At 42.1% G+C, this 26,355-nt stretch overlaps 1 protein-coding gene across 1 annotated transcript; it reads right to left on the bottom strand.

Moving 5' to 3' along the window:
- Window positions 1-64: 64 nt before the first annotated feature.
- Window positions 65-21,016, bottom strand: nr1i2 (nuclear receptor subfamily 1, group I, member 2). Its single transcript, XM_012831884.3, has 10 exons — window positions 20,940-21,016; window positions 20,467-20,648; window positions 13,770-13,954; window positions 10,028-10,158; window positions 9,285-9,454; window positions 8,855-9,138; window positions 7,458-7,603; window positions 3,994-4,110; window positions 3,493-3,598; window positions 65-2,451 (listed from the first exon to the last, which is right to left on the bottom strand). The coding sequence occupies exons 3-10, from the start codon at window positions 13,934-13,936 to the stop codon at window positions 2,310-2,312; spliced, it is 1,263 nt and encodes a 420-aa protein (XP_012687338.2). The 5' UTR covers window positions 13,937-13,954; window positions 20,467-20,648; window positions 20,940-21,016; the 3' UTR covers window positions 65-2,309.
- Window positions 21,017-26,355: the final 5,339 nt, after the last annotated feature.

Here is a 26,355-nt window from a genome sequence, read left to right on the forward strand (position 1 = left end):
ATACCATGTGTGCCTCAGCAAGTCTATTTTCTATTCTATACACCTCTGGAAAGGACAAACACACTTTAACATTCTTACCGTTTATTAATGTACATACATACATACGTCACCTGTTTATTCCTGAGGACAAGATTGACAGCAGTAAGCGTACATTCTGTGGCTTTGCACATGCTAACCTGAGGGAGGACAGATACACAGACCTGAAACGTCCAGCTCGAGTACCTCAAGTGCATTTCCACACCTGACGCCGTATCAAAAACAACTTATAAAGCATTAGCTCAATCAGTTGTACAGCTTATCTGGAGATTACTCCAGTCAATGAAAAATAAATCTGTCCCCATGAAACACACATTGTAGTCACAAAATAGATTGTACATGCGATGGCTAAGGCCATGAGAGGACGTGTTCCTGTTGAGTGCATCCTCATGAGACGGGCCTGGTAGGTGCAGTAGCAGACCTTTCATGAAGTCTGAAGTCCTTGCTTGAACAACGACTTGTCACAGTTATCTTTGCATTCGTGAAAAACATCACATTCACGAAAACGTCTTTCTTGCGGTTTGTAGCAGTACAGTTGTTCCGAGTCTGTCTGATACTCTTGAGTTGGGATTGGACATCATTGTGTGCAATTTCTGAATTGGAATTATTAACATTCAGTGTCCCAACATCTTGTTTGAAGCCATCTTTCGTTGGGACAGTTGACAGCATGATATAGTTGGTTCTTGTAATGGTGAACCCCTATTTGGAAGGGATCAATTAGGTGACTGACTGACATTTTTTTTAAACTTTTTGATTTTGTCTTTGTGTTTTGATTTTGAAGTTTGCACACTAGACTGTTTATCACTTTATTAAATAGGCAGTATCTCTATAGGCTTAATGTGGTGTAAACACATATACACACTGACGAAAAACATTCAAGTACACCCTGTGATATTTTCCAATGCACACTAACTACATCAGTTCTACCAGCAGAGGGCACACTAACACTAACTGTAGGCAGAGGAGAGGCTCACTTACTCCTAGAGTCAAGAACATTATCATCAAGAAAAACCACAGCACTCCCACAAATCCAGTGATGACAATTCAACCAATGCCATTCACAACATTCACAGCACATTAGCACTAGCATTAACATACACGGTCACTCACAAGCCTAATGGTTGCAGGCACTCGATCACTGGTTCTCGATTCTCCTCCTGGGCACCACCTTGCACTGAAAAATCGTCCATCAACCCCTGGACCATCCACAAGTGATAGAAGCAATTTGACTTAATTGGCTCAATGAGTTGTGTTCAGCAATTCAAGACTGCCACTGAGTTGAGATAAACTAGACAATTACACCTGCATGACGATGATGACGACAATGATGGCTCTCTGGCTATGGGCCGCATCAATGTGATGTTCCATCTAGACGTTCTCTCTGATCTAATTTGGTGATTGTGCTTTACTGAAGTTCCAGTCTTATATAGTGTACTATAAAACACCTGCAAAGGTTACCCACCTGAGAGAGGCATGACACTTTGAAATAGTGCTTAAACTCTTAAATATAACTCTAAATCAAATATTCTGTCTCAAAGCAACTGAGTTTTTCTGCAATAAATGCACATACAAGATACATCATACAGCTATTTAAGGGTTAATTCAACTGCAAAACCCCACCCAATGACAGGACAAATCCATGACTAACTGGTTGAAGGTTGGCAGGAAGGAATTTTACAAACGTTTTGAAAGGCAAAACCATGGTGTAAATGGTCATGTTCTTTTTTTCTTTTTACACACCATTTGATCGATGTAGACTAACAGTAACCATACATTCACAGGATTTCGTGTAGACCCGTATTTGTGCACTGATACTGTGTGAAGTTACAAAACAAGAAGTTTAACATTTTTAGTTTTTTTGTCAACACAAGTTTAACATTTTTTTTTTTTTTTCAGCTTAGTCCCATCTTTGTCTCTTCTTGCTGGGTTGTCCTCTGGCAGCCCTCCATATATCACAGAAAGTCATGAGTGCTTAAGATGGCTTAAGATGGCTTGAGTGGTTTTAGCTTGTTCCCAGCGTCTGAATCCTCCACATCCAAAAATATGTTTTGATCCAAAAAGTTACTTTGAGGATGACACCTTCCAGTGGCATTTTATTTGATCCCTTTAAATCTCTTAGCAGCGTTGTGTGTGGGTGTGTCTGTGTCCACAGCATGTCAGCAAAGTAATGTTTGCAGAGGACTCCCTAACCTACGTGTTCCAGTATCCCCGAAACTTCTTAACAGACCTAGTTTATGGAAGCTAGCTTTTCAAGTGGCTAGCTGTTGCCATGGTTAGCTGTCTTGGCTAACGACCTCCAGGATGAGCGGCGACAACTCCGGCTGGATGTCCTGGATCTGCATCACCTGCTTGGTGTACTCCTCATTCATCGTCCTCATCTCCGTCAGGCACGCAATGATTTTTGGGAACAGCAGACTGGTGGAGAACAGTGAAGAATACGGAGAGAGTTGGCCAACAATCAAACTAGAATGACTCCATTCTAGTTTCATTGTGTATATTATTACATAGAATGACTCCATTCTAGTTTCATTACATTCTAATTTCTAAAATACTATTCTAAAATTATTTTCTCCATTCTGATTTCATTTAATTCTAATTTCTAAAATTCTATTCTAAAAATTCGAAACGTTTTTGTAACATTGCCATTTAGTTGTAGGGACGTGGATTTGTCCAGCTTTTGGTACGTTTGTGCAACATTACTTGGATCTTCACTCGATCAAAAATTATCCAAAAGCATCTTTGAGTTTAATAGGCCTACAGACTTTCCTAATTTTCCCCATTACATTATAAAAATGTCATTTTAATGTCAGAATTGTTTATTCCTACAGTTCATTAAGACATTGGAAACTGACTTTTGACATTCGACATAATTGACATTATGACATTTGAAACTCCCATTTTGTTTGTTTGCTCCATGAATGTTTATGGAACATTTCCAGCATTGTAAAAAAATTCTCACAACATCAGAGACATGTCTGTTCTGACGTTTCGATGCATCAGAACGTTTGCATCTATCATTTTCAGAGCTTCTAGGCTATCGAATGTTATTTAATGTAAATCATTCCCTGGTAGCTGGGATAGCCTAGAAAATGCTAGAAATAAACACTAGTGTACTACAGGAAGCATGACATGTGCGTCACCTGTTTCTATAAACAGCTGTATCCTGCCATTTGCTAAGCAGACTGAGGATGTGTGCAGCTACATCAACCCCCTTTCCCTGCACAGCATGGAATAAATACATCTGAAAACTAGTTTACTGACTTACAGCCACCAGTATTTAAATAAAAACTCAATTGCGGTACCGTTATTTAATTTTCAAAAGCCACCAGTATTTAAATGTGAAAACAAAATGACTGTAGAGTTATTAAATTGTCAATAGCCACCAGTATTAAAATGTGAGAACTAAATTGCGATAGTTATTTTAATTGTCAGAATATATGAACTTCAGAAACATACTGTTTTTCTCCCTCCTCCCTCTTGGACTCGATGTATGTCAGCAAGGCGATGGCCAGCGTCTCCTGGTGATGGCTGATGACATCATGATTCGTGACACCTGGGCGATCTGTCCATCAGAGCACATTTAAAAAAGGGTTCCGTTAAACTAGAACATCAGAGCACATTTTAAAAAAAAAGGTACCGTTAAACTAGAACAGTGTCGCTACACGAGTAGTCCGTGGTGTGCCTTGGCAGATGTGTCCCTATCAGGCAAGCAAAGATGTGTAGAGATGCATTTCACATAGTGAACACACAAAATGGCACCCGGTCACTGTATCGACAACCTGTTCTTGACTTCTTACAAAGATTACTCCACCGACATGCACATAGTGAGCGCACAAAATGACACCATGGTGTTGTACTGCCAACAGGTCATTGACCTCTCATCAATGTGTAATCCACTGACATGCTCATCCATGTAGATGGTGTTAGGAGTGGGCTGCAGGTGGGGTGGGGGGGTACCTGGGGAGAAGAGGGAGATGGCCTGCATGAGCACATACTCCACATCGTGCAGCTGGAGGCCTCGCAGCGTGTAGTGGAACTTCATCAGGGGGTCCAGCAGGTGGGGCTGAAAACCCGCTACACAGAGTGAGAGCAGAGAGAGAGAGAGAGAGGAGGTGGAGGGAGAGAGGAGGTTGAGGGAGATAGAGAGGGAGAGGTAGGGGAGGTGGAGGGAGAGAGGGAGCGGGGGTAGGGGAGGTGGAGGGAGAGAGAGAAAGAGAGAGAGGTAGGGGAGGTGGAGGGAGAGAGAGAGGGAGAGGCAGGGTAGGTAGAGTGGGAGAGAAAAAGAGCAAGAGGTAGGGAAGGTGGAGGGAGAGAGAGAGCGGGGGTAGGGGAGGTGGAGGGAGAGAGAGAAAGAGAGAGAGGTAGGGGAGGTGGAGGGAGAGAGAGAGGTGGAGGGGGAGAGAGAAAGAGGTAAGGGAGGTTGGGGGAGAGAGGGGGGTAGGGGAGGTGGCGGAAGAGAGAGAAGTAGGGAAGGGGGAGAGAGAAGAGAGAGAGTGAGTACGAGAGAGAGGAAAGGCACAGCTGATGGCCACACAAATAAAACAGACCTACTTCATTTAATTATGTTTTGGAACAGTGTGTTTCCTGATACTTTCCATTCTGTTTGGATTCAGGAGAATATTCCACCCGGTGATTGTGATGTATATAATTTATAAGCCACGTACATGGATGCTCACAGTAATGCTGTCACAGGCCGTATCTCACATATATCATCCCTGTATGACTATACAATTGAATGAGCTTAATACACAGTAACTATACATAAAAAAATGCCAGGGTAGCCACACAAAAGTATAGACAGAACAGTTTTATTTGGCTGTACTGTTTTGAGGGTGTTCATGCATGAGGGTGTTCATGTTCACCAGCGCATCCTGCAAGTCCCTTGTGTTTACACATGTTGCCATGGAGAGCTCTCATGTTCTGGCGATCTTACGCCTTGAATAAGGCGATGGCATGTCAGAGAGCCCCAATGAGATTTGAAGGCGACGAGGGTTAGCAGCTGAAGGCCAGCACCAGTCTCACCAGACACTGAGAGTCTCCTACCAGTGGTCACCCATGACAACGCTCTACAATCATCTGCTCCCATCAAATAACAAGAGAGAATGGGGGCTGTCAAATCAACACCACCCACCCCCCGACCCCCCTCTTTCTCTCTCTCTCTCTCTCTCTCTCTCTCTCTCTCTCTGTGTCACTCATTATCTCTAGACATAGGTGGTGGACAGACACAGAGGTAAGACAAGAGCTGTAAAGGAACATGGAGCAAGAGGAGACTTGTTGCTAACAAGGAGACGCAACAATAGCCCAGATACAGGAAGTGGAAAGTAGCAGATAGACAGGTTGATCTGAGCACTTTAACGAGGGAACTTCAAGAGAGCACAGCACACTGGAGGTGACAACACCACACGTATGCCACTGTATGCACTCTCCCACACATGAGTGCACGGATGTGAGGGGAAAATGACCTGCCAAACAAGCACACCACTGGCCTAATGACTCAGAGAGCTAATTATGCTGTTGCTTTAAATGGGTCTCCTTCACTCTCTCTCTCTCTCTCTCTCTCTCTCTCTCTCTCTCGCTCTCTCTCTCTCTCACACACACACACACACACACACACACACACACACACACACACACACACACACACACACACACACACATACACGCACACACACTTACTCACTGTCTCTGCTAGTCACACAGCAGCAGGACATGACATAACACAACAGCACCTGTGCTTGTTAACCCCCACCTAATCGTTCCTGTCTGTGGAGCAGAGAAGTACAGCTGATTATACCATCAGTGCAGATGGACGAGTACTCTTTAGCGTGTACTCTTTAGCGTGTACTCTTTAGCGTGCTTTACCTCTTCAGCGGAGAATGGGAATGTGATCGCTGTGGTTATTTAGGTCAGTTAGGTTAGGTGGCGACCAGTCAGATGGACGAGATGATGGGATGTATGTATGTACTGTATATTTATATATATATATATATATATATATATATATATATGTGTGTGTGTGTGTGTGTGTGTGTGTGTGTGTTTGTATATATATACAGTACCAGTCAAAAGTTTGGACACACCTTTAATTTTTCCAGTGTTTTCTTTACTTTTATTTTTTTCTACATTGTAGATTAATACTGAAGACATTTAAACTATGAAAGAACACATATGGAATGATGTACTAAAAAAGTGTTATCTACCATGTAGAAAATAATAAAAGTAAAGAAAATACTTCTCAAAAAATGAGAAGGTGTGTCCAAACTTTTGACTGGTACTGTATATATTTGTTTTGTTTTGTTTTCTTTTTCGTTTTGGTATTTCTAGAATCATCCTTAACAGTTAGTTCATTTTTCTCGAAAACAACTTGTACAAACACCACACAATGTATTCCCTGCAAAAGCACTCTGCCTCACTGACCCATGATATTTTAGACACATTTCCTGCATTTGGACATGTTGAATCAGGCCTTACCATCTAAAGTAAATCATCGAGGTTCTAAAGACAAGTCATTTAAAACATTAGTAAATGTTAAAAAAATACAGTGCCACTGAAACTGATGAAATACATGCTTGACAAACAGTGACAAATGGTTTAACCGTTTAGCATGTCATGACTTCCACAGTGAAAAGAGGCCTAGATATTTTGGGGGTTTTGACCATTCAACAGAGAAGCTGCATAATACTACATTTAGGTCAACATGATATATGCAATTGATAAGGTAACTGCAGACAATAAGACAAATACATTTGCATAAATGGACCAAAGCATTTGCAATTCCTTCAAAAGAATGAGATCTGAGAAAAGCACCAAAGCAACTGAAAAAATTAAAACATACAAAATAAAAAAACTGTAAATACCCATGGTTCCCTCTGTTATGTACGTGGACTTTAATATGTACACAGCCTTTGACTTGCATGGTATTTTCATTCAAGTCATTCTCATTCTTCTCTTTCAAGTGCTGTCTGTTATGGCGGTCTGAACGTATTTGTTTGCCACTGAATGCAACAGCCATTCTACAGGCTAGTAACATGTTGCATTATGGGGCCGTGTAAAAGTGTAATGTAAGCTCAAAGAATAGATCATGTTTCCTAGGGAAGAAGAAAAATGCCAGCTGAATCTTTTGAAAATGGAACAGTGTTCTGATATCTTAACTGGTAGCGCAAAACACCAAGGTCATGGGTTTAATACCCAGAGAGCACGTACTGGTCCAATTGTATATCTGTACAATACTGTACTGTACACACTTTACTGGATAAAAGTCTCTGCGATATGACGCTATGACGTCAGTGTAAACATTGTTCTTAAACCTAACCTTCAACAAAATATCTGTGTGACTTTCAAAACAGATCTTCTGTTGCCTGAAAACCTGCTGGACGGTTGTAACAAAAGCCAAAGCAAATAAGACAAAAGAAAGGCCTCACCCCGGGAGGCGTCGTCCATGCAGTAGTGGAGGGGGCCGCACTCCCAGATGCCTGTCTTGTCATTGAAGAGCATATTGAAGCGGATCTGCATCATTTCAAACGTGGCTCCCTTGAGCAGCGATATCTGGTCCTCCATTGCAAGAGCCCTGTGGTTAGGAGCGGACACAGACGTGGTGAGTTTACAGCCGTGGCCGAAGCCAAGACTCATTACAAGAAGTAGCTCAGTGGTTAATCTGAGAACACATTTCTGAATGCTGGTCAGTTCAAAGTCAAAATGAGTTTGACCTCTAGCTAGTCTTCTTATCAACATGCTCATTGTTGTTCACAGAAAAGAACACCTTGGCCCCTATTTTGAGGACGTTAATGGCTGGCGGAAATGTCCGATTCCGCCTGGGCGGGTTGTCTAAACTCCAGCGATAAACGAAGTTCTCCGCAGAGGCATGGAATTGTCAATATGGGAGTGGCGAAATATTCCTCTCCGACAGGGAACATTAGAATGTGCCACTCACAAACCCTCATTGCCCAAGTGTGATTTATTCATCTGGCAAAAAATATTACGTTCCCTTTACTGGAAGAGTTGCGCATTATGCCTACACATTTTTGTATTAGCAAGGAAGCAAAAGCAAACAGGTGTTATTGGTTAATACAATCAATCTCATGGAAATCTAAGTGGAGAAAACACTTTTTTTTACAGACTCAAATTCACACAGGCTACCCTGACTAACGATATAACAGTCAGTGATGTGGGGTCAGGGATGTGGGAGGGCATGTTAAACAGGTCGACCAGCTACAATTATGTTCAATGAATTTAATTGTTTGAAACAATAGAAGAAGCACTAGGCTTCATTCCTTGTAAAACTGTCCAGGACCCACGGCGATATTGCCAATTTCTTACACCGTAATTTAGTCTGACGATTCAGTTTCAAGGGACTGCGCGACAATGCTATTGGTTGGCTTTAACAAAACCTTTCACTAATTAACGAGTTAATTAACGAATTAACTAATTAACTTCGGCCTGGCTCTGCCCACTCGGTGCCTTTGATCACACCTCACCGCTCGCTTTACCGCTTGAGCAACCGTGTGCATGCCCTCCTGTTTCCGCCAGCCATTATCGTCCTCAAAATAGGGGTCTAGGGAGTTTCTGACCAAACAAGAAAGAGCCAAAATTAAAAGGTAGAATAGTTGTTTTTTTGTGCCAAGTACAAATGCTTTGAACCTACAACAATGTAATGTGAGAAAATAATTTTCTTTTCTTTTCAATGTATTAATTTGCCTTCAATCATTGCAGATGTAAAAAAATATAACATATGTCTCAGTGTGTGAAACAGATTTCCTAGGTCACGATGCACTGTGATGTAATGGAATAAAACATTTAACGATAAGGATCTGTGCAGGACCTGAAGTCGGTGATGATCTTGGCGTAGTTGATGACGTTCTGGATCATGTATGTGCTAAGGTCGTTGATGTGGGACAGCGAGGTGAAGACCACGCCCTTGCTCCTCTCGCCTAGTTCCTGCTCAGCATTACTCTCCACGGAGCTCTGAGACAGGAACGAGGAAGAGGAGCCCGAACCATCGCTGCTCTGGATCCACTCTTTCTCTCCTGACTGAACTGCGTCAGGCTTTGTGCTCTGCAGTCCTTCGCTGTTCACTGATGTTGAGCTTGCACACCGATCTAGGGGCTAAAAAAGGAAAACGGAGAAATGTAAGTTCCTGTCAAACACATATACACTACATACAATACATACATACATAACGATACATATATAACAATATGTAATTTAATGTAACAATATTTATAACTAAGAATGGAGAGAGAAAGACTGACGCGGAACTGGTTAAAGTTGGAGCAGGTCCTGTCGAAGGTCTCGCCGTGAGCTTTCAGCAGCTCCTGGATGAGTGCCTCCTGCTGGGGAGAAAGCAGCACGGGCTCGGTCATCAGCCTCTTCCGCTTGATCTTCCAGCGCCGTTCCTCCACCGCCTCGTCCGTCATGATCACTAAAAGGAGTGGGGTCAGGGGTTAGCCACAACAGCGGAGCTCGGTTTCCTCGGCTACAACAGCTGGGACCTCTTAATTAGCCCCTAATCAATTATCCTAATAAAGTCCTACCGTTATCAAGAGTTTTCCAGTACCGCAAATCAATGACCCCTTTACAACAAATTGAAATATTCTGTCTGTGATCACATTCAATTCAAACTATCAGCATAAGAGATGGACCTAGAAGACTGAGAAGAACTACACCAACAACCACTGCATTAGAATAATAATAGTGCACAATGTATGATATGTTACACACATTAGAATAATAATGCATAATAGTGTGTAATAATAGTGCACAATGTATGGTATGTTACACATGAACACACATGAGATCGACAGTGTGATAGAAACAGAATAAAAATTGAAAAAGATTGACAGTGGTTGAGACAGAGTGAGACAGATTGACAGTGACAACGAGAGAATGGAGACAGATTTACAGTGAGTGAGACAGACAGATTGAGACAGAATGACAGTGAAAGTGAGACAGCATGACTGAGACAGAGTGAGACAGACTGACGGCAGTCACTCACACTCCCTCCTCATGCCGATGGAGAGACACTTCTGCATGCGGCAGGCCTGGCACTGTCGCCGGTTACTCTTGGTGATGACACAGTTCTTCTGGAACGGACACCTCAAGGTCCCCAGCCTTTTTACAGCCCGCCTGGAGTGAGGAAGAGGAGGAGGAGGAGGAAGGACAGGTGAGTAGAGCACCTCAGACATTCTGCTAACACTAATAGGCCAGGCAAATTAACCCATTTTGGAGCCAAAAATAGAATGAATTGTAAAATATTTTTTTTCAGCATAGATCATTTCTATGAGGTGTCCAGAACAACATACTAAAAGTCCTAAGAAATCCTAGTTGAGGAAATATGTTTAATTCTCATCAATCTGAGATGTGTGCTAATAATGCATGGCAAAAATACACCTCAAAAATGTAATTTTTTCCTTTACTCCTATCAAAATAAAACTTTACACAATGAAAGTACCCATGACAAGTAAAATGTTTTGTATTACAAGTTTCTTTGAAAATTAATTTTAATATGCAAATGAGCTATACACTAATCGAATATGCCCAAAATACACCCACATAGGCTTACTTTTTTCCTTTACTCCTACCACAATAAAACTTTATATAGTAAAAGTATACATGAAAAGTATTTTTTTTGTATTACAAGTTTCTTTTGAAATGAATTTGAATATGCACATGAGCGTCACACTTATTGAATATGTCCTAATTGCATATGCAGAAACACCATACCCCTGGCAGGTACTACCAAGCCAGGCAGTTTTCAGGTTAGAAGCCAGTCTAAAAGCAGCATTGCCATCTCCCATTGGCAGTAGGATGATTGGATGAAGATTGGGCCATTATATTTGTCATACATATGAATGTTTTTTCTGCCTATGGACATATTCAATAAGTGTGGAGCTCATGTGCATATTCAAATTAATTTCAAAAGAAACTTGTAATACAAACATTTTTACTTTTCATGGGTACTTTCATTGTGTAAAGTTTCATTTTGATAGGAGTAAAGGAAAAAATAAAATTTTTGAGGTGTATTTTTGCCATGCATTATTAGCACACATCTGAGATTGATGAGAATTAAACATATTTCCTCAACTAGGATTTCTTAGGACTTTTAGTATGTTGTTCTGGACACCTCATAGAAATGATATATGCTGAAAAAAATTATTTTACAATTAGTCTGTAAAACGCTATTTTGCCTGGACTATAATGCCCCTGAGGGAAGGAGGTTCTGTTATTGTTAAGACCCTCCGGCGCCCCCACTAGTCCTGCAGTGGCAGTGCAGAGGCTGTGGTGGTAGCAGGGTTATTGGCTAATTGGGCAACAATCTATTCTTTCACATTTCCTTCGTTCACAAACGCACGCATGTTTATGCACCAGCTTATGCACACTCACAATACTTTGTCTTGTCCTACTCTTTCCTCCGATTTCACCATGTACTTTTCAAAAAACAAAATGAGTGTGAAGAAAAGCAAAGACGCCTATTCCATCTTTGTGTGGTATGGCACTATTTCATCATTATGTTGTGTGTAATGTAATCCTTCCTCATTGATAAATTCACTACTGGCGTCCTTTGGTTAACCAAGCCTGTTCGTGTAAAGCTCCTGTTCCTGTTATCTGCTAGCACTGCACACTGATGAGACTTTGCAGTGGGATGCAGGCTTACCAATCAACACACCAAACCACACTGACATTTCCATGCTATTCATAATTAATCACGCTCAGAGAATAATGGAGGTAGGCTGGAATATAAATACGCTGAGCTCACCACCCGGCTCCACAGGTGATCCAAATGGTCCCAGTTCTGGCCCGTGTTTGGTTCAGATCTGTTAAAGGTGTGTAGTCCATGATTCTAATCCCATACACTTTTTTTTTATCATGCTCCTCTAGCTGTACATTCTGTTTTTGTATTCAAAATCAGTCCTGACTCTGTGAATGTGAAATAAGCTGAAATGTCAACAACAAAACTAAACTGTGAACTGTATCTTTAAGAGTCAGCTTCCACCACATTATCTAGTTGACACATTGAGGAATGTTTAGGGACACAATTGGAGGAACACAAGCACCCTTGTCAGTAGCAGTTGCTGTGGTCACAAACCAAATGAAAACAAAACAAATAGCCCTCGTGGGAAGGTTCAGCCACACACACACACACACACACACTCTGTGACCTGCAATGATGTGCATTAACTATGATTAACTCTATGACACAGACTTGATAACAGACTCATAGCCATGAGTTTCCTGCCGGATCTCAAAGCCAACAGTGCTATGTGCAACTGTGCAACAGGACAATGCAAGGCCAAGTCATTTCCTGCTGTCATACTGCAATGATACCTTTCCTGTAATGTTATCTAATCTTCAATCAGTTCAGTTCAGTGGATTAACTCACATTTCAAAATCAATTACATTCCAGTCCAATCTGGTAGGCCAGACATTGTTATTTTAGTCCTGTTGTGACCTCGGAGAAACAGAACAATAGCTTCCCAAAACACAACTTCAGTACTGTGATGAGATACTAAAGGTGCCATGGACAGGTTGTTTTTTTCTCACACTTTCTAACTTTCCTGACAGTTTTTCAGTAACATGGAGACATATTCACACAGGCTTCAGCAAGCTAGGTACAGTGAACTACAATACAGCATTCTGCCCTACTGTCTCTCTGTAGGCTTAGTCCTTCCAGTGTCTTCATTAATTGAGGGCTGTCCATACTATTTTCGGTCACGGCAAAGGACTCTTGTCTGTCAATAACCTGTCTTCAATTACCAAGTGCTAATGCTCACCCAAGTGGCAATTACTACTAAAGTACTACAAAAACCCAGACAAGGCTGCCATCAACCTGACACACACCAGAAGGGTCTTGGATCAGCCTGAATGAGTTTATTTTGCCATGATGAACAACTGACTGTATTTTATCTTGCTTATGACTTGAGAAAAAATCAGTATTTGACAAAAAATTGACCATTTGACACTAATGAACAAAAACAGGCATATTGGTACACACAATCCATTAACCACAATCAGCCAACACACACTGCAGGTGGCAGCAGTAAATTATGCCATTCACAGGCAAGTCATGAATGGATAGGCTTTAAGAGCACGACTGCAAAACAGAAACCAAGCACATACACATACACACACGTACGCACACGCACGCACGCAAGCACGCACGCACGCACGCACGCACGCGCACACACAAACAATGTTTTCCTTAGTAGCTAATTAACATAGCATTGCTTGTAGTGCCTTGGAGACCAATCCTGAAGGACTATGAAGTACATTTGTATTGAGCTTACTTGTGAGTGGCCTACACAACACACACTCTGACAATGTACACACTCAAGGGACTTAACATGCAACGCTTTCTCATTGAAAAAGCAGCTGCATGAATGTAAATCAAACATATATAGAATTTATTTGAAATCTACAGCTGGCTTTTGTATAACGGATTATGCATGGACTGTTGGTTGAATGAATAATAGCTGAACTGGGCCTTGAAAGAGGTTTGAGGATCCACTTTGGATATTTTTTGCATTAATCTCATTAATGGAGTGTCTGCGTGTGTGAGAGTGCGTGTGTGAGAGTGTGTGTGTGTGTGTGTGTGTGTGTGTGTGTGTGCGTGTGTGTGAGAGTGCATGTGTGAGAGTGCATGTGTAGGAGTGCGTGTGTGAGAGTGCGTGTGAGTGTGTGTGTGTGTGTGTGTGTGTGTGTGTGTGTGTGTGTGTGTGTGTGCATGCATGTATGCTCACCTGAAGAAGCCCTTGCAGCCTTCGCAGGTCATGGCGTTGAAGTGGTAGCCGTTTGCCTGGTCTCCACACACCTGGCATATCTTTGGCCCCTCGTCTTCCTCCTCCTCTTCATCCTCCTTCTCCTCCTCCGAGCTCTTCGTCTGCTGCTGCTCCTCTTCCTCACTCATGTTGATCCCCCTGAAGAGCTGAAAAGCAGATCACAACCCCTTCACAATCACAAAGTCTTAAAGCCGCTCTTTGTCCTGTCACATCACAATTACTATGCCGGGAGCATCCTTGACTAGTGCACAATTGGTAGGTTTGAAAACAGACAGAAAACAGAGTTTAAGTGAGTAGTATTAAAGGTCTGCAGCATATCAGATGGTGATAAAAAAATACTATTTAAGTAATCTATGTAAATGTCAAAAAATCCTGTCATCTTAAAATACACGCAATTGAAAAATGTACTGGTTAATGAATTAATCACGTCTCTTGAGGTCAAATGTTGACGGCATCATGAGTTGATGGGAGGTAAGGTAAGGAACAGGTAAGGTAGGAATCTAAATAGGTTTATGATTGTTTGAAATATCAGCTTTTGACTCTGATAAATGTGATAAATGACTTAAATGCCATTTTTCACAAAGAGGTGGAATTATCGCTCATAATCAAACACAAGGACGTCACCTGTGATTTACACTAATGAGCATATGGAAACACACACTTACACGCAAAAATCACACACAATTACAGCCACTTCAAAGCATATGTAATTAGCTCAAATGGCAAACAACATTACCATAATCCCACTGATTACACCAGGTCAACACACCAGATGAGAGTAACCAAAAGGTAACCAATCTAATAGCTTACCCTATGAACCTGATGTTTTTTATTTAATCTTGCAATGCTAATTTAAGTCATAACCACACAACTGATTCAAATGACCTGTATTCCAACATACAGAGGTTCTATCAGTATTAAGAGACACAAGACGGTTTCACACATTTAACTGAAATGGAATCCCCTCTTGTCTAACCCTGGCTGGTACAAGGTCCCAGCTGAATACAAAACAAGTCACAGAATTTATCACCTTCTTTTATGTGAATCATTCCCCTAGAGTTCAGTGCCCATTCTAGTCTTTCTCTCCATTCACCTGTAAGTAGCTCTCCTGTCATCACTTTAGATTCACACCATTCTGAGCCAACTGTGTCCAAATTTGCTCAGTATAACATCTTAGACTGGAGCAATCAAAAACCCACGACGCAAGACACAAAAGCACTAACCCGAATGCAAGTAAGAGCAAAGAATTTCACTCGCTGCACATCCACACCGAAAGACCCTCAATGAAATGAACTAAAACCTTTTATCAAAAAGACGTAAACTAGTCTAGAAATCAGCCAGGACCCCTCAGCTTAGACTGGACACAGCATGCATATCATAAAACATTTCAATGACCTGCCTCCAGTTAGCGTAGCACAGCTCATCAGCTATGGAACTGCTGTAGAACGGTGATGTTATCCGGGCTATGTGTAAAAGTAGGTGAGCATCACATCGACATACCTCTGTGTGTTCTGCTTGAGCTGGTTCCAGGCATCTGTACTGGCGAAGGGCCCTCACTAAAAACAAGCCATCTCCCCTCACACGTTACTATGGTAGCCGTTAGAGACTCCACCACCTGCGCCAATTACCACCGCTCACCTGCCCCACCCCCCACACAGACAGACATACACACTTACGCAGTCACCATGCTCGCAAGGGTCGGCAATGCATTCTCTGGTTGAAGACGAGTGCTGAGTGCAACTGCTGAATCGCGTGGTGATGAAACCACCCTGACACATACAGCCTATTCTCTTTTGGGGAGATTGCATTGCACAGTGATGAATAGTGATGTATTTGCAGGCTGATATAACAAAAAATATAAATAAAACAAACAATGGCTTAGCACACACACACACACACACACACACACACACAAACTAAAAAAGCATCTACTCGAATAACACCTCGAAGGAATCTACTCTGCATGACATTTTGACATTCTGACATCAACTCCCACAGATCCGTGTTATTATCCCAAGACTGACAAAACACTAAACCTGTTTGTATTGTAGTGCTGTGCGTTTCCTCTTAAAATGTGTCCTTCAGTTTGCCACATTCACACACCCACACACACCACTGAGCAGTGTCATGCAATGTGTCGAGATGAATCACTGATAGGGCTGAGGTGTGATGACCATCATGCTCATCTGGCTCCTCATCAAGTATGCATACTATGCATATAGACAGAGAACAGACATTTCTACAGTTACGTATCAAAATAACTGATGAAATCATATTTAATGTTATATTTAAGCGTCTTTGAGAACTTTGAAAATATCTATATAAATGTGATGTATTGTTATTATTAGTATTATTATCATTATAGCATGGACTGTTTTTAAGATGTACCATTACAAGCTTAACTTTAATTTCATGGAATCAGTGAAATGGGTTCTTGGAAAGTGCTACACAATGCAGAGTAAGCCAGGTAAAGGGGTTCAAGCTGATTTCTGGTGGTACGTAGGAGCTATGCAGAGTCTACGCCGTAGCCTACGCAAGTGGCCTACACTGTTGTGAGCATTTATTTACTTTTGCGCTGGTGTGTCTGTGTACAAAAATAAACAAAAATGGTGGACCGCAGTGTAAGTCCGTAGATATGTATATATAGTTAGCTGGCAGACTCCTTGCAATGTATTTTTTGGTTACAATAACGGGGTTATCAGGTTGTACAGAGTCTTTACGAAATGTCACATATTTTATTCATGGTCAACCAGTTTCAGAATATAGGCTATTGGTGCTTTTGTACAACTATTCTATCACTATTCACCATTATTATGAATAACTTTGAAAGTCGATCCATCTTGCAACGGGCACATTTTAAGTGAAAGTGAAGTGAATGGTTTCCAGCTAAGGTTTGCTCCACCGTCCTCCCGTAGGACTCCTTAGCCTCTCGCAAGCAAAGCTTGAGTTCCCTCTGTACACTCCACAGATCCATCTTGTCTTTGAAGGCCCTCTTGTTCTTCTTCTTCTTGTCTTTGAAGGTCCTCTTCTTCTTCTTGTTGTTCTTGAGGAGGCCCTCTTCTTCTTCTTATTATTATTATATGAATGAATGTTGGTGGTGGTCGGAGGGGCCGTTGGCGCTGATTGGCAGCCACGCTTCTGTCAGTCTGCCCCAGGGCAGCTGTGGCTACTGAGGTAGCTTACCACCACCGGTATGACTGTGTATGAATGACTGCTGGACTCTGGACTCTGTAAAGCGACTTCGGGTATATAGAGAAGCGCTATATAAGATTGAATTGATTTATTGATTGATTGATTATTGTTCTTGTCTTTGAAGGCCCTCTTCTTCTTCTTCTTCTTGTTCTTGAGGAGGCCCTCTTATTATTTTTCTTCTTTTTCTTGTTGAGGAGGCCCTTCTCTTCTTCTTCTTCTTCTTCTTCTTCTTCTTTTTCTTGTTGAGGAGGCCCTTGACATCACTGGCAGTCCAGGGCTTGTTGTAAGCAAAGCGTTGCACAGTTTTCACAGGGAGAACCATGTCCATGCAGACGTTCAGGTCATGCAGTCTGTGAGCCCCTCAATGTCCTCTCCATGTGGTTCCTGCAGCAGCACACTCCAGCCAGTGGACTCAAAGCAGTCCCTAACAGTCTCTTCGGCTTCAGGAGACAAAATAACTTCATTGCAGTCACTGCAGGATTACACCCTGGTAAGTGAAGGCCAACTGAATATGTGATATTAAGGAAACAGACCAATGCCATAAACAAATGAGCTTGGTAGATATTAGCACAACCAAATGAGATGACATAGCACATTGAATTAAGTGTATTAAACGTATTAAGTGCTGAAGTGAAATGCAATTTAGCTAGTCGCAATTTAGTTGGTTGCAATTAAATCAGATGACGGACAAAACATTCCACATACATATCCATGGCAATTAATGTGAGTCAACGCGTCATAAATCCACATGGTTACTATGTAGGCAAGATCCCAAATCTTGCTGCTCAGGAAAACTGTTTGGTTGCCCATGTGCTTAAGCTTTTCTATTCCATATTTGTTCACTTCATCAGTCTAGCATTATAAAATAATTCTTGAATAGCAGAAAACATAAAATACTTGGAAAGAATAGATAGGAGAACAGGAACAACTGAAGAGTATTGCAGGGGCGGCAATAAAGAGATAATAAGATCATTTTCTGCTCTGGTCCCTTGCGTGCAATAATATAATTTGTATAGATAATGCAATTAGAGTAGTACTTTTCTCTACACTTCTCTGTCACCATTTCCCATTGAAATCCATGCATGTCTCACGGGGCTGATAAGTTAATTGTCAGAGAATGCTGTGTCTTCGTGAAATGAACACACATTCTTTTGATAAAAAACACAAATCTGTCACGAAACACACTGACTTTACAATATGAACATAGGATAAATATCATCATGCTGACGTGACAAAGAAGGCTAAAGGATTATTTCACCTTGGGACCCACAAGACATCACAGCAAAATTCTCAAAAGCTGGTTGTACCCACAACCATGCTGTCGTGTGTTATTTTGACCAAACCAAAGCAAATAGAAAAACAATTAGTTCATATGTTCCACTTGTCATCTTTCTTATTCTCTCACTGTCATTTGTGTCTCCTTCCCCAGCCAGTTTATCTAATCAGTTTCTGCTGTTTCTCATGAGCTTGTACACAGGATGTGAATCTGATTAACCACACAATCACAAACATAAACCTGTGCACATCAGTCAACCTTTCATGCTAAATGCACTTCAACCACCAAAACACTTCATACTTCACCCAAAAGTGACTCATGCTGCCATAACTAGAAATTGCTCTCTTCCAGCAAGACTTGAGAGGTGTATGTCCTGAAAATGTCCCACCATCAAAGAGGCAGGCTAAGCATGTGCAGAGCAAAATCACAGATCAGGCTTGCCACGATTGTAAGTTCTTTAAGACGTTCCAACTGTCCCTCTGTTCCATCTGTACTCTGACTAAAATCTTTTTTTTTGATAACAATGCAATTGACAAAACCGGATATAAAAAATAAAACGGAAAACAGATTTCATAGAGCCCTACGAGGCGTTAATATACCCCATGCCGCCACATGACCACTGGTGATATTTACCCAGCTGAGAGCCTGACAAACTCATGAGGGAAAACAAATGACAGCGGCTGACTCTTTGCTGTGTTTCTTGTTGCGTGTGTGTGTGTGAGAGAGGGTTGAGGTCACCTGCCACTTAAGACCTCCCTCTGCAAACACACGTGTTACAGTCAAGACTTTTAAACCATCCACTGTAGAAAATTATGAATCAGATTTACAGCATCAATAAATCAACTCCAGCCACGATATTAAGGCAAACACATAAATGCCAGCTTACTTCCTACAGATCACCACTACCTCAGAACTATTCAATATAATATCATTGTAACTTCGTTCCAACTGCCACAAATCAACGTAAATAGTCTGAGCAGAGTCGGCCTAGCTCTTAGTTCGTTTTAACAGAACCTTATAACTCCCCAAAATACCCTCGTATTTCATCTCGTATTAAGCATTTGTGTACAACTGACTCAGTATGCTCTAATACTGTTCAAAAATAAAATCAAGTCATTAGACCTCGAAAATCAGACACAACTATCACGTCATTAAATCTCAAACTCTGTTCACTAGGAAACTGAAGTTCAAATTCCAACTCCCCCTCCCAAAGAATGCAACGTACATTGAGGAAGGAAAATAGGCAAAGTTCAAAGTAGACTATGGGTGGCCAGAGAGTTTGACTTAAGGTGTCTGTTTCGTATAATAAAACTATCTTTTTGCAAATGCAAAGGGAAAACGTCGTTTTCAAAACACTGCAAGTAATTTAGTTTCAGAACTATTTGTGATGAAGGCAGATTAACTTCATGGAATGACTGCGGCGCCAAGATCATAAACGTTGATCTGTCAAACTGGTTGATCTTGTCTGATACCACAGGGGCCTTTACTCTGAGATGGCAGCCTATACATGTTATGTCCCATACAACATCCACGGCATGCAAACTTCACCTAAGACATCTATGTAGGTCAGGCTTCATAGTCGTCATTCTCATTGGAAATCGTATCCGCGTTCATTATTGTTGCTGTCAGACAAATACAGACTCGGTTTTTTTATTATGTATTTTTTTTACTTTGTATCACAGTCGGTTTCAGTTGTATCCGTGTTAACAGCAACTCCATCAGCAGCAGTAAACATGTCTAACCTGCAACTGGGTAGTGAACTTTTGAACTTTAGTCGTTTTCACTAACAACTCGGGGCACAAAGGGCATGCCATAGCCTACGCTCAATGCATACGCAACCACATATCTACCAAAATATGCTGAATAGTTTTTGTTTCTTTCGTTCTTTCATGAAATGGTGCGCTACCGTAGCCTACGTCGATCTTGAAGACGGACAACATAGGCTACGAGTAGCCTAGTTAGGCAAACAGATCATAAGAGAAAATTGTGTATGCACCCTAATTTCAACAATAACACGGCAATTTACCTTGACACCTAAACAGGTTAACCTTATGAAAATAAATGGAATTAGCTCTGTGGTCAAATGAAGGCCGGTGCAGTCGCGCAGAAATAGCAGGTTACGCTGTGTAGCCCATTACTGAGATGAGCCCCACACTGTACGATAACATTAAAGCACTTCATGGTACTCACAGACGCACTGTAGCTCGATCAGCACGCATAATGGCATCCAAACAAACGATGGCAGTTGTACTTAAGACATGCCAATGATGGGATCCTCTCTTCTTTCATTGCGTCGACAATTCTTGACCAGGGCGCCGAATAACAAGGACGCAAAGTTGTCAGCAGCGTGTGGGACTAAAGCCCTTCATTTCCTGGTTACAGCAACAAGGGCAACAACGCCTATTAAAGGATGCAATCTGAATTGTGTGGTTTAAGCATTGCCCTGTCAGCACACAGGGAAAAAAACTGCGGTGGTCGCACGAAGAAAACGCACACTGTTGGTTCTATCAAAGTAGACAAGCCTAAAAACACCGGTTTTACCTAAAGCGGGCTACAAACACAATGAGAGTTTGTCTGATAAATACAAGGTAAAGTCATACGCATAAATATAGGCATTGTTGGTTTTCGTAACATATTGCTTGGAACACTGAATTTTTGCTTACTGGAGAGATTACTCGCACGTGATACATTTCAGAATCTGGGCAACAAAAGACATATCACGTCCACAGGGACATGGACACGAAGCGTATGACAGATGTGAGGTAGGCTAATGACGAAGGCTGTAACAGATAATAATGGACATAACACCCAGGACACCAGAAGGTTTTCAAAGCTGACTCATGAGTGGGACGAGTGGGTAAGATTACAACAGGACCAGCTGCAGGGTCCAATGACCGAGGGGGCATTTGAGGGGGGGGAGGGGCGATATTTTCTGACAAACAACCTACATCTGTCTTCTGTCAAAAAGGCTACAAGTCAATTTACAGAACAAACACAAATGTAGCCTATAGGACTATAATGTATACCTATACCAAAATTGACGAAAAAAGAACAATATCCTAAACTCAACATGATTCGCAACTTTGCAACACGATTCTGCTTGGCACGAAATTATTCTAATTGTATGCAATCAAAAACTGCCAGACTGTCCTGCTTAGTGCAACCACAGACATGAAACCAAAGAACTAAAGACATGAACTATAGCTTTTTATTATACGGGTCCTTAGAATATAGCAAAAAGTTCGGAGGTCTGATATATAAGAGAAAGTGTATAGGCTCCTTCCCCTTGCATTCTCCCATAATTTTGCCCCAAATTCCTACTTTTCCCACAACCCTTCCATAATATGCAGTCAGAAAAGTGCATCTTCAGTAGGTGGGTGTTTTAGCCATGTGCGGTCTGTAAGCACGAACCTAGTGTTGTCATGATACCAAAATTATGACTTCGATACAATACCTGCCATAAATATCATGATACCCGATACTTACGATACGATACCACAAATACGATAAGATACCACAAATAGATACGATACTGGCATATTTATCTATAATAGTAATAAATAAAACATCTTTATGGTTCCCTTTTTTTCTCAGCTTGTTCCTGCCCACCTTTTGAACACTTAACAAATGGCATTAATATTAGCCTGCAGCAAGATGAAAACTACATGGTGACATTGATTATACACGGCTATTGTAGAATCTGCAGTATGGTCTGAATACAGGAGTACAGGAGTACATCCTAAACACCAGGACTGCATTTCCCAGGTTTCTGTTACGTACTGGATTGTGAGTGCCATGTGTGCATCAACTGCCCTGTTTGTCCAGAGGTCAGTGGTGATAGCAAAACAAGGCTGACATTGAAGTTGAGCCTCAATAACCTGATTGGTCTCATTGTACATCTTTGGAATTTCATTGTTCATGGAATAATTTCTCCCAGGCATATCGTATTTCCTGTCCAACGCATGCAGTTTTTTCGACTGTGTATATTGGCACCTGATTAGAACAGATTAACTCAGCCACTGCTCTGTTTAACCTCTTTGCATCGTTTGAGCCTCTCATATTTCCGCTGGCTTTCAAACAAGGCTGGAAGGGAACTCTGTCTCTGTGTTGCTGCTGACTCTGCTGGCATCTGTTTGACTGTATGTGGGAGTGGGTGGATAAACAATGCTTAATTTACTTGTATATTAAGTCTGATATTCTCACTTCAGATTTGATCTTAATTCATGCAATAATAATTTTTCCTTAAAGCAGCAATAGGAGTTCTGTTCCAAAACTAGTAAGCTAACCACTGTAGGTACACCTGGAATTCGTCCATTGTGTTGACTTCAATCAGTAACTTGCGTAGGGTTTCACCCGGAACCTACTTACAACTTTACCTATCATAAAAGTGTAACCTGACGCAATGTTAACCACGCCCCCTTTAGCTTGAACAAAAACAACGTCTTTTCCAGATGTTCGCTCTCTCTTCATCTCTCCCTCTGGGCATCGACCGAGGAGCAAGCGTCTTGACCTCTCCTCACCTCCAGCAAGGCGTGAGCACACCGTCAACCGGTGAAGAACAACTCTCTTTGTTCTCCCGCAAAACAAAGAGACCACTCTCACTTCTTACGGCCGACACACGCCTAAGATCTCTCAGTCAACGAACTGCTAAGTGAGACGAAGTAAGTTTAGCGAAACCAGCTAACATTAGACCTGCTAGCTAAATTACAAAGGTAACAGCAACAGATTCGCGCATAAACTGCAACGGAACGAACGATCACATCCTCCGACCTCAACTGCAGAGACACAAAGACATCGCAGCAAGGACAACTTTCTCCATCCACGGACAGCATCATCTCTTCTCTGCCTCATCTACGTCGGACCAGCACAACACTTTTCCCAAAGGACTGGTAAACTCTGACATTAACTGGGCATTTAGCTATCCTAGCTATTTACAACCTGGCTAAGCATAAGACTGTTTACATGCCATGGTTCATGTGTTTCATATGTTTTGTTTACTGAACGTAACTGTTTAGATATTTCCATTGCTAGTTGGTAGTTGGCTTCGCTACACCATCTAAGGGTTATCGTTAGGATTGCTTCTCAGACAAACAAAACAACAAACAAACAAGGCTGACTGCTGTCAGTTTTTTATTGCACAAACGACTCACTGCAACACACACGTGTTATATATATATGTAGGCGACACAGGACACACACGCAGGCCTGAGGTCGCCGTGAATTCAACTTCTGCCTTTAACCCATCCCGGATCGTCGCTCCTCCAGGATCCTCCAGGAGCAGTGGGCAGCTTCTCAGCGCCCGGGGACCAATTGAACCGTCCGTCTCGGTCAGGGACGGACAGGAGTGTTCTGTCCTTTTTTTGCATGTTTTTCTGTTGGGGTTCTTAGTGGAGGAAACCCCTTGTGAAAACACGGGGAGAACATGCAAACTCCACACAGAAAGGCCCAGGAGATAGCCCACCTGAGCACTGAAGGTCTGGGGAGGACCTGCCCCCCAGAGCCAACAGCGCCCCATGTGGGAATCGAACCCATGACCTTCTTGCTGTGAGGCGGCAGTGCAAGCACTTGAGCCACCGTGCCACACTGACAAGACACACTGGGTCTTGCATGCATCACTAACCATTTCCCTCTTCTAACATGGCATCTTAATCACGCACGATTACATATACATTGGCCTTCACATAGCCACACTTCGCGCTGCATATAGGCTCGTCCTTTTCCACATCACATGTATGTTCGCGTACGTGCTCACACATGCACGCGGAACTGCGGTGATCAAACAAAAGAACACACACATTCTTTCTGGCACGCTCCTAACAGTGCAACCCCGAGCTCACAAGCTCACACACACATCCCCACACTCCTTGAATTCATTAGTTAGTTACCTTTAGCTAGATTACATATTGTGTGTTATTTTCTCATCATTGTGTAAATAAATACTTTGATTATATACGCTGGTTTATTTAATGTTGCACAAGAATGGACGTTGCCAACCTCTTCTATTCAGAACTCCAATGACCATACTATTAATGAGGTAACTTTGGTTGTAGTTATTAATTTAATTATTAATCAGAGTTCCAAATTGATAGTATAATATATTTTATGAGACTGATATATTTAACGAGACTGATTTGTGGATTATCTTTACTTTGACCACCGTGGAGGACACTACACTTTGTGTGGCGCCCCCTAGGTGTTCAACTTAATTGATCTGCCTTTGTGTTGAATGATTGATGCCTGTCCAATCGGGTGAGACAACCAACATATTGTTGCTGTTGCAAGGACAGCACCAGTGTGTCTTGGTGGCCCTCGCACAGACGGTATCACAATTTACACACAATTGCACCCACATTCACCCGGCTCCTGCTCACAGGGTAAGTTACCTACATAATCTGGTACTCCCATGTGAGGCTGGTACCAATTTCACCTACACCACCTAAAAGGCATGCAAAAACCTTGCAAACACCACCAACAGCCCACCTGACACTGATAGAAGCCTGCCAACACACTAACTGGTGTCTTTAACAATAGCTTTTTTCACTCCTGCCGGTTTTTCCATCTACGGCAGGACAGAACCTCAGAGTCGGGTAAAAGTAGGGGTGGAGGGGTATGCTTGATGGTTAACTCTTGCCCTAGTAAGCTAACCACCTAAAAGGCATGCAAAAACCTTGCCAACACCACCAACAGCCCACCTGACACTGTTGTAGTGGCAACACACAGTTCCAACATCATCCTTAAGTTTGCGGATGACACTACCATCCTGGGTCTCATCTCTAACAACGATGAGACCGCTTAGAGATGAGGTAAGGGGCTTGGTAACATGGTGCCAAGATAACAACATGTCTCTCAACGTCTGCAAGACTAAGGAGATGATCGTGGACTTCAGGAAGCTGCAGAGGGGGGGTCACGACCCCATACACATCGACGGAGCTGTAGTGGAGAGAGTCTCCGACTTCAAATTCCTCGGTGTGTTCATCAAGGATGACCTTACCTGGTCCAGGCAAGCGGACTCTGCGGTCAAAACTGCCCAAAAGCGCCTATACTTCCTGAGGAGACTCAAGAAGTTTGGCTTGTCTGCAAAAACACTCACAAACTTTTACAGATGCACCATTGAGAGCATCGTCTCAGGCTGCATTACTGCCTGATATGGTAGCTGCTCTGCTGCTGATCGCAAGGCCCTGCAGAGGGTGGTGAACACAGCGGAGCGTATCATCGGCTGCCATCTCCATTCCGTGCACGGCATCTACAACACAAGATGCCTGAGAAAAGCACGGAACATCATAAAGGACCACAGCCACCCAGGCTATGGAATTCTCACACTGCTGCCGTCTGGTAGACGTTACCAGAGCATCCGAGCACGGACTACCAGACTCACAAACAGCTTTTTCCCCCAGGCCGTAAGGCTTCTGAACCAGCAACACTGACCCACTGAACAGTTGTCATCACCATGTACATTCTGCTCCCCCACTTATACAACTACACTTACTACTTACTGACTTACTACATAAATTATATATGCATATTATTTAATTTAATATTCCTCACTCCTTCACCCTGTAAACTTAAATTTAAATTGTTGTTACTATGTTATGTGTTATATGTAATTTTCTATCTTGTATGCCCGTCTACTGCGTAGATGTTGCCTGCCAGGTCACAAGAATGTCACTGCTCTGATGACGCTAAGCTATTTGGTGCATGTGACAATAAACACTTTGACTTTGACTTTTGGCAGTTTAACTGGCAATGTCATGCGTGTGAAAGTTTGTCTTCCATATTTGAAGGGTGTACCAGCCTGTCACACAGAACTACATAGGGCATATCCTGGATGGCTAGTAGGGAAGACACAGGTGTTTATCTGTCCTTCACATGACCATATACTATCAAAATGAATTTGAGGATGGTACCTAAACTAGTTGCCTAAAAAACCATATCTCAAAAATTGTCAAATTGTTGCATAGTGTTACTTCAACTAAAAACAAAAAGAATTAGCTCAAGATCCACCCTCAGGCTCCACCAGCATGTAGTCTATTGCATCAACTGTGTTTCATTTGGTGCACTTTTGTGTGAATTCTGATCTGA

Source organism: Clupea harengus, chromosome 2 (assembly GCF_900700415.2).
Source record: "Clupea harengus chromosome 2, Ch_v2.0.2, whole genome shotgun sequence".
NCBI lineage: Eukaryota > Metazoa > Chordata > Actinopteri > Clupeiformes > Clupeidae > Clupea > Clupea harengus.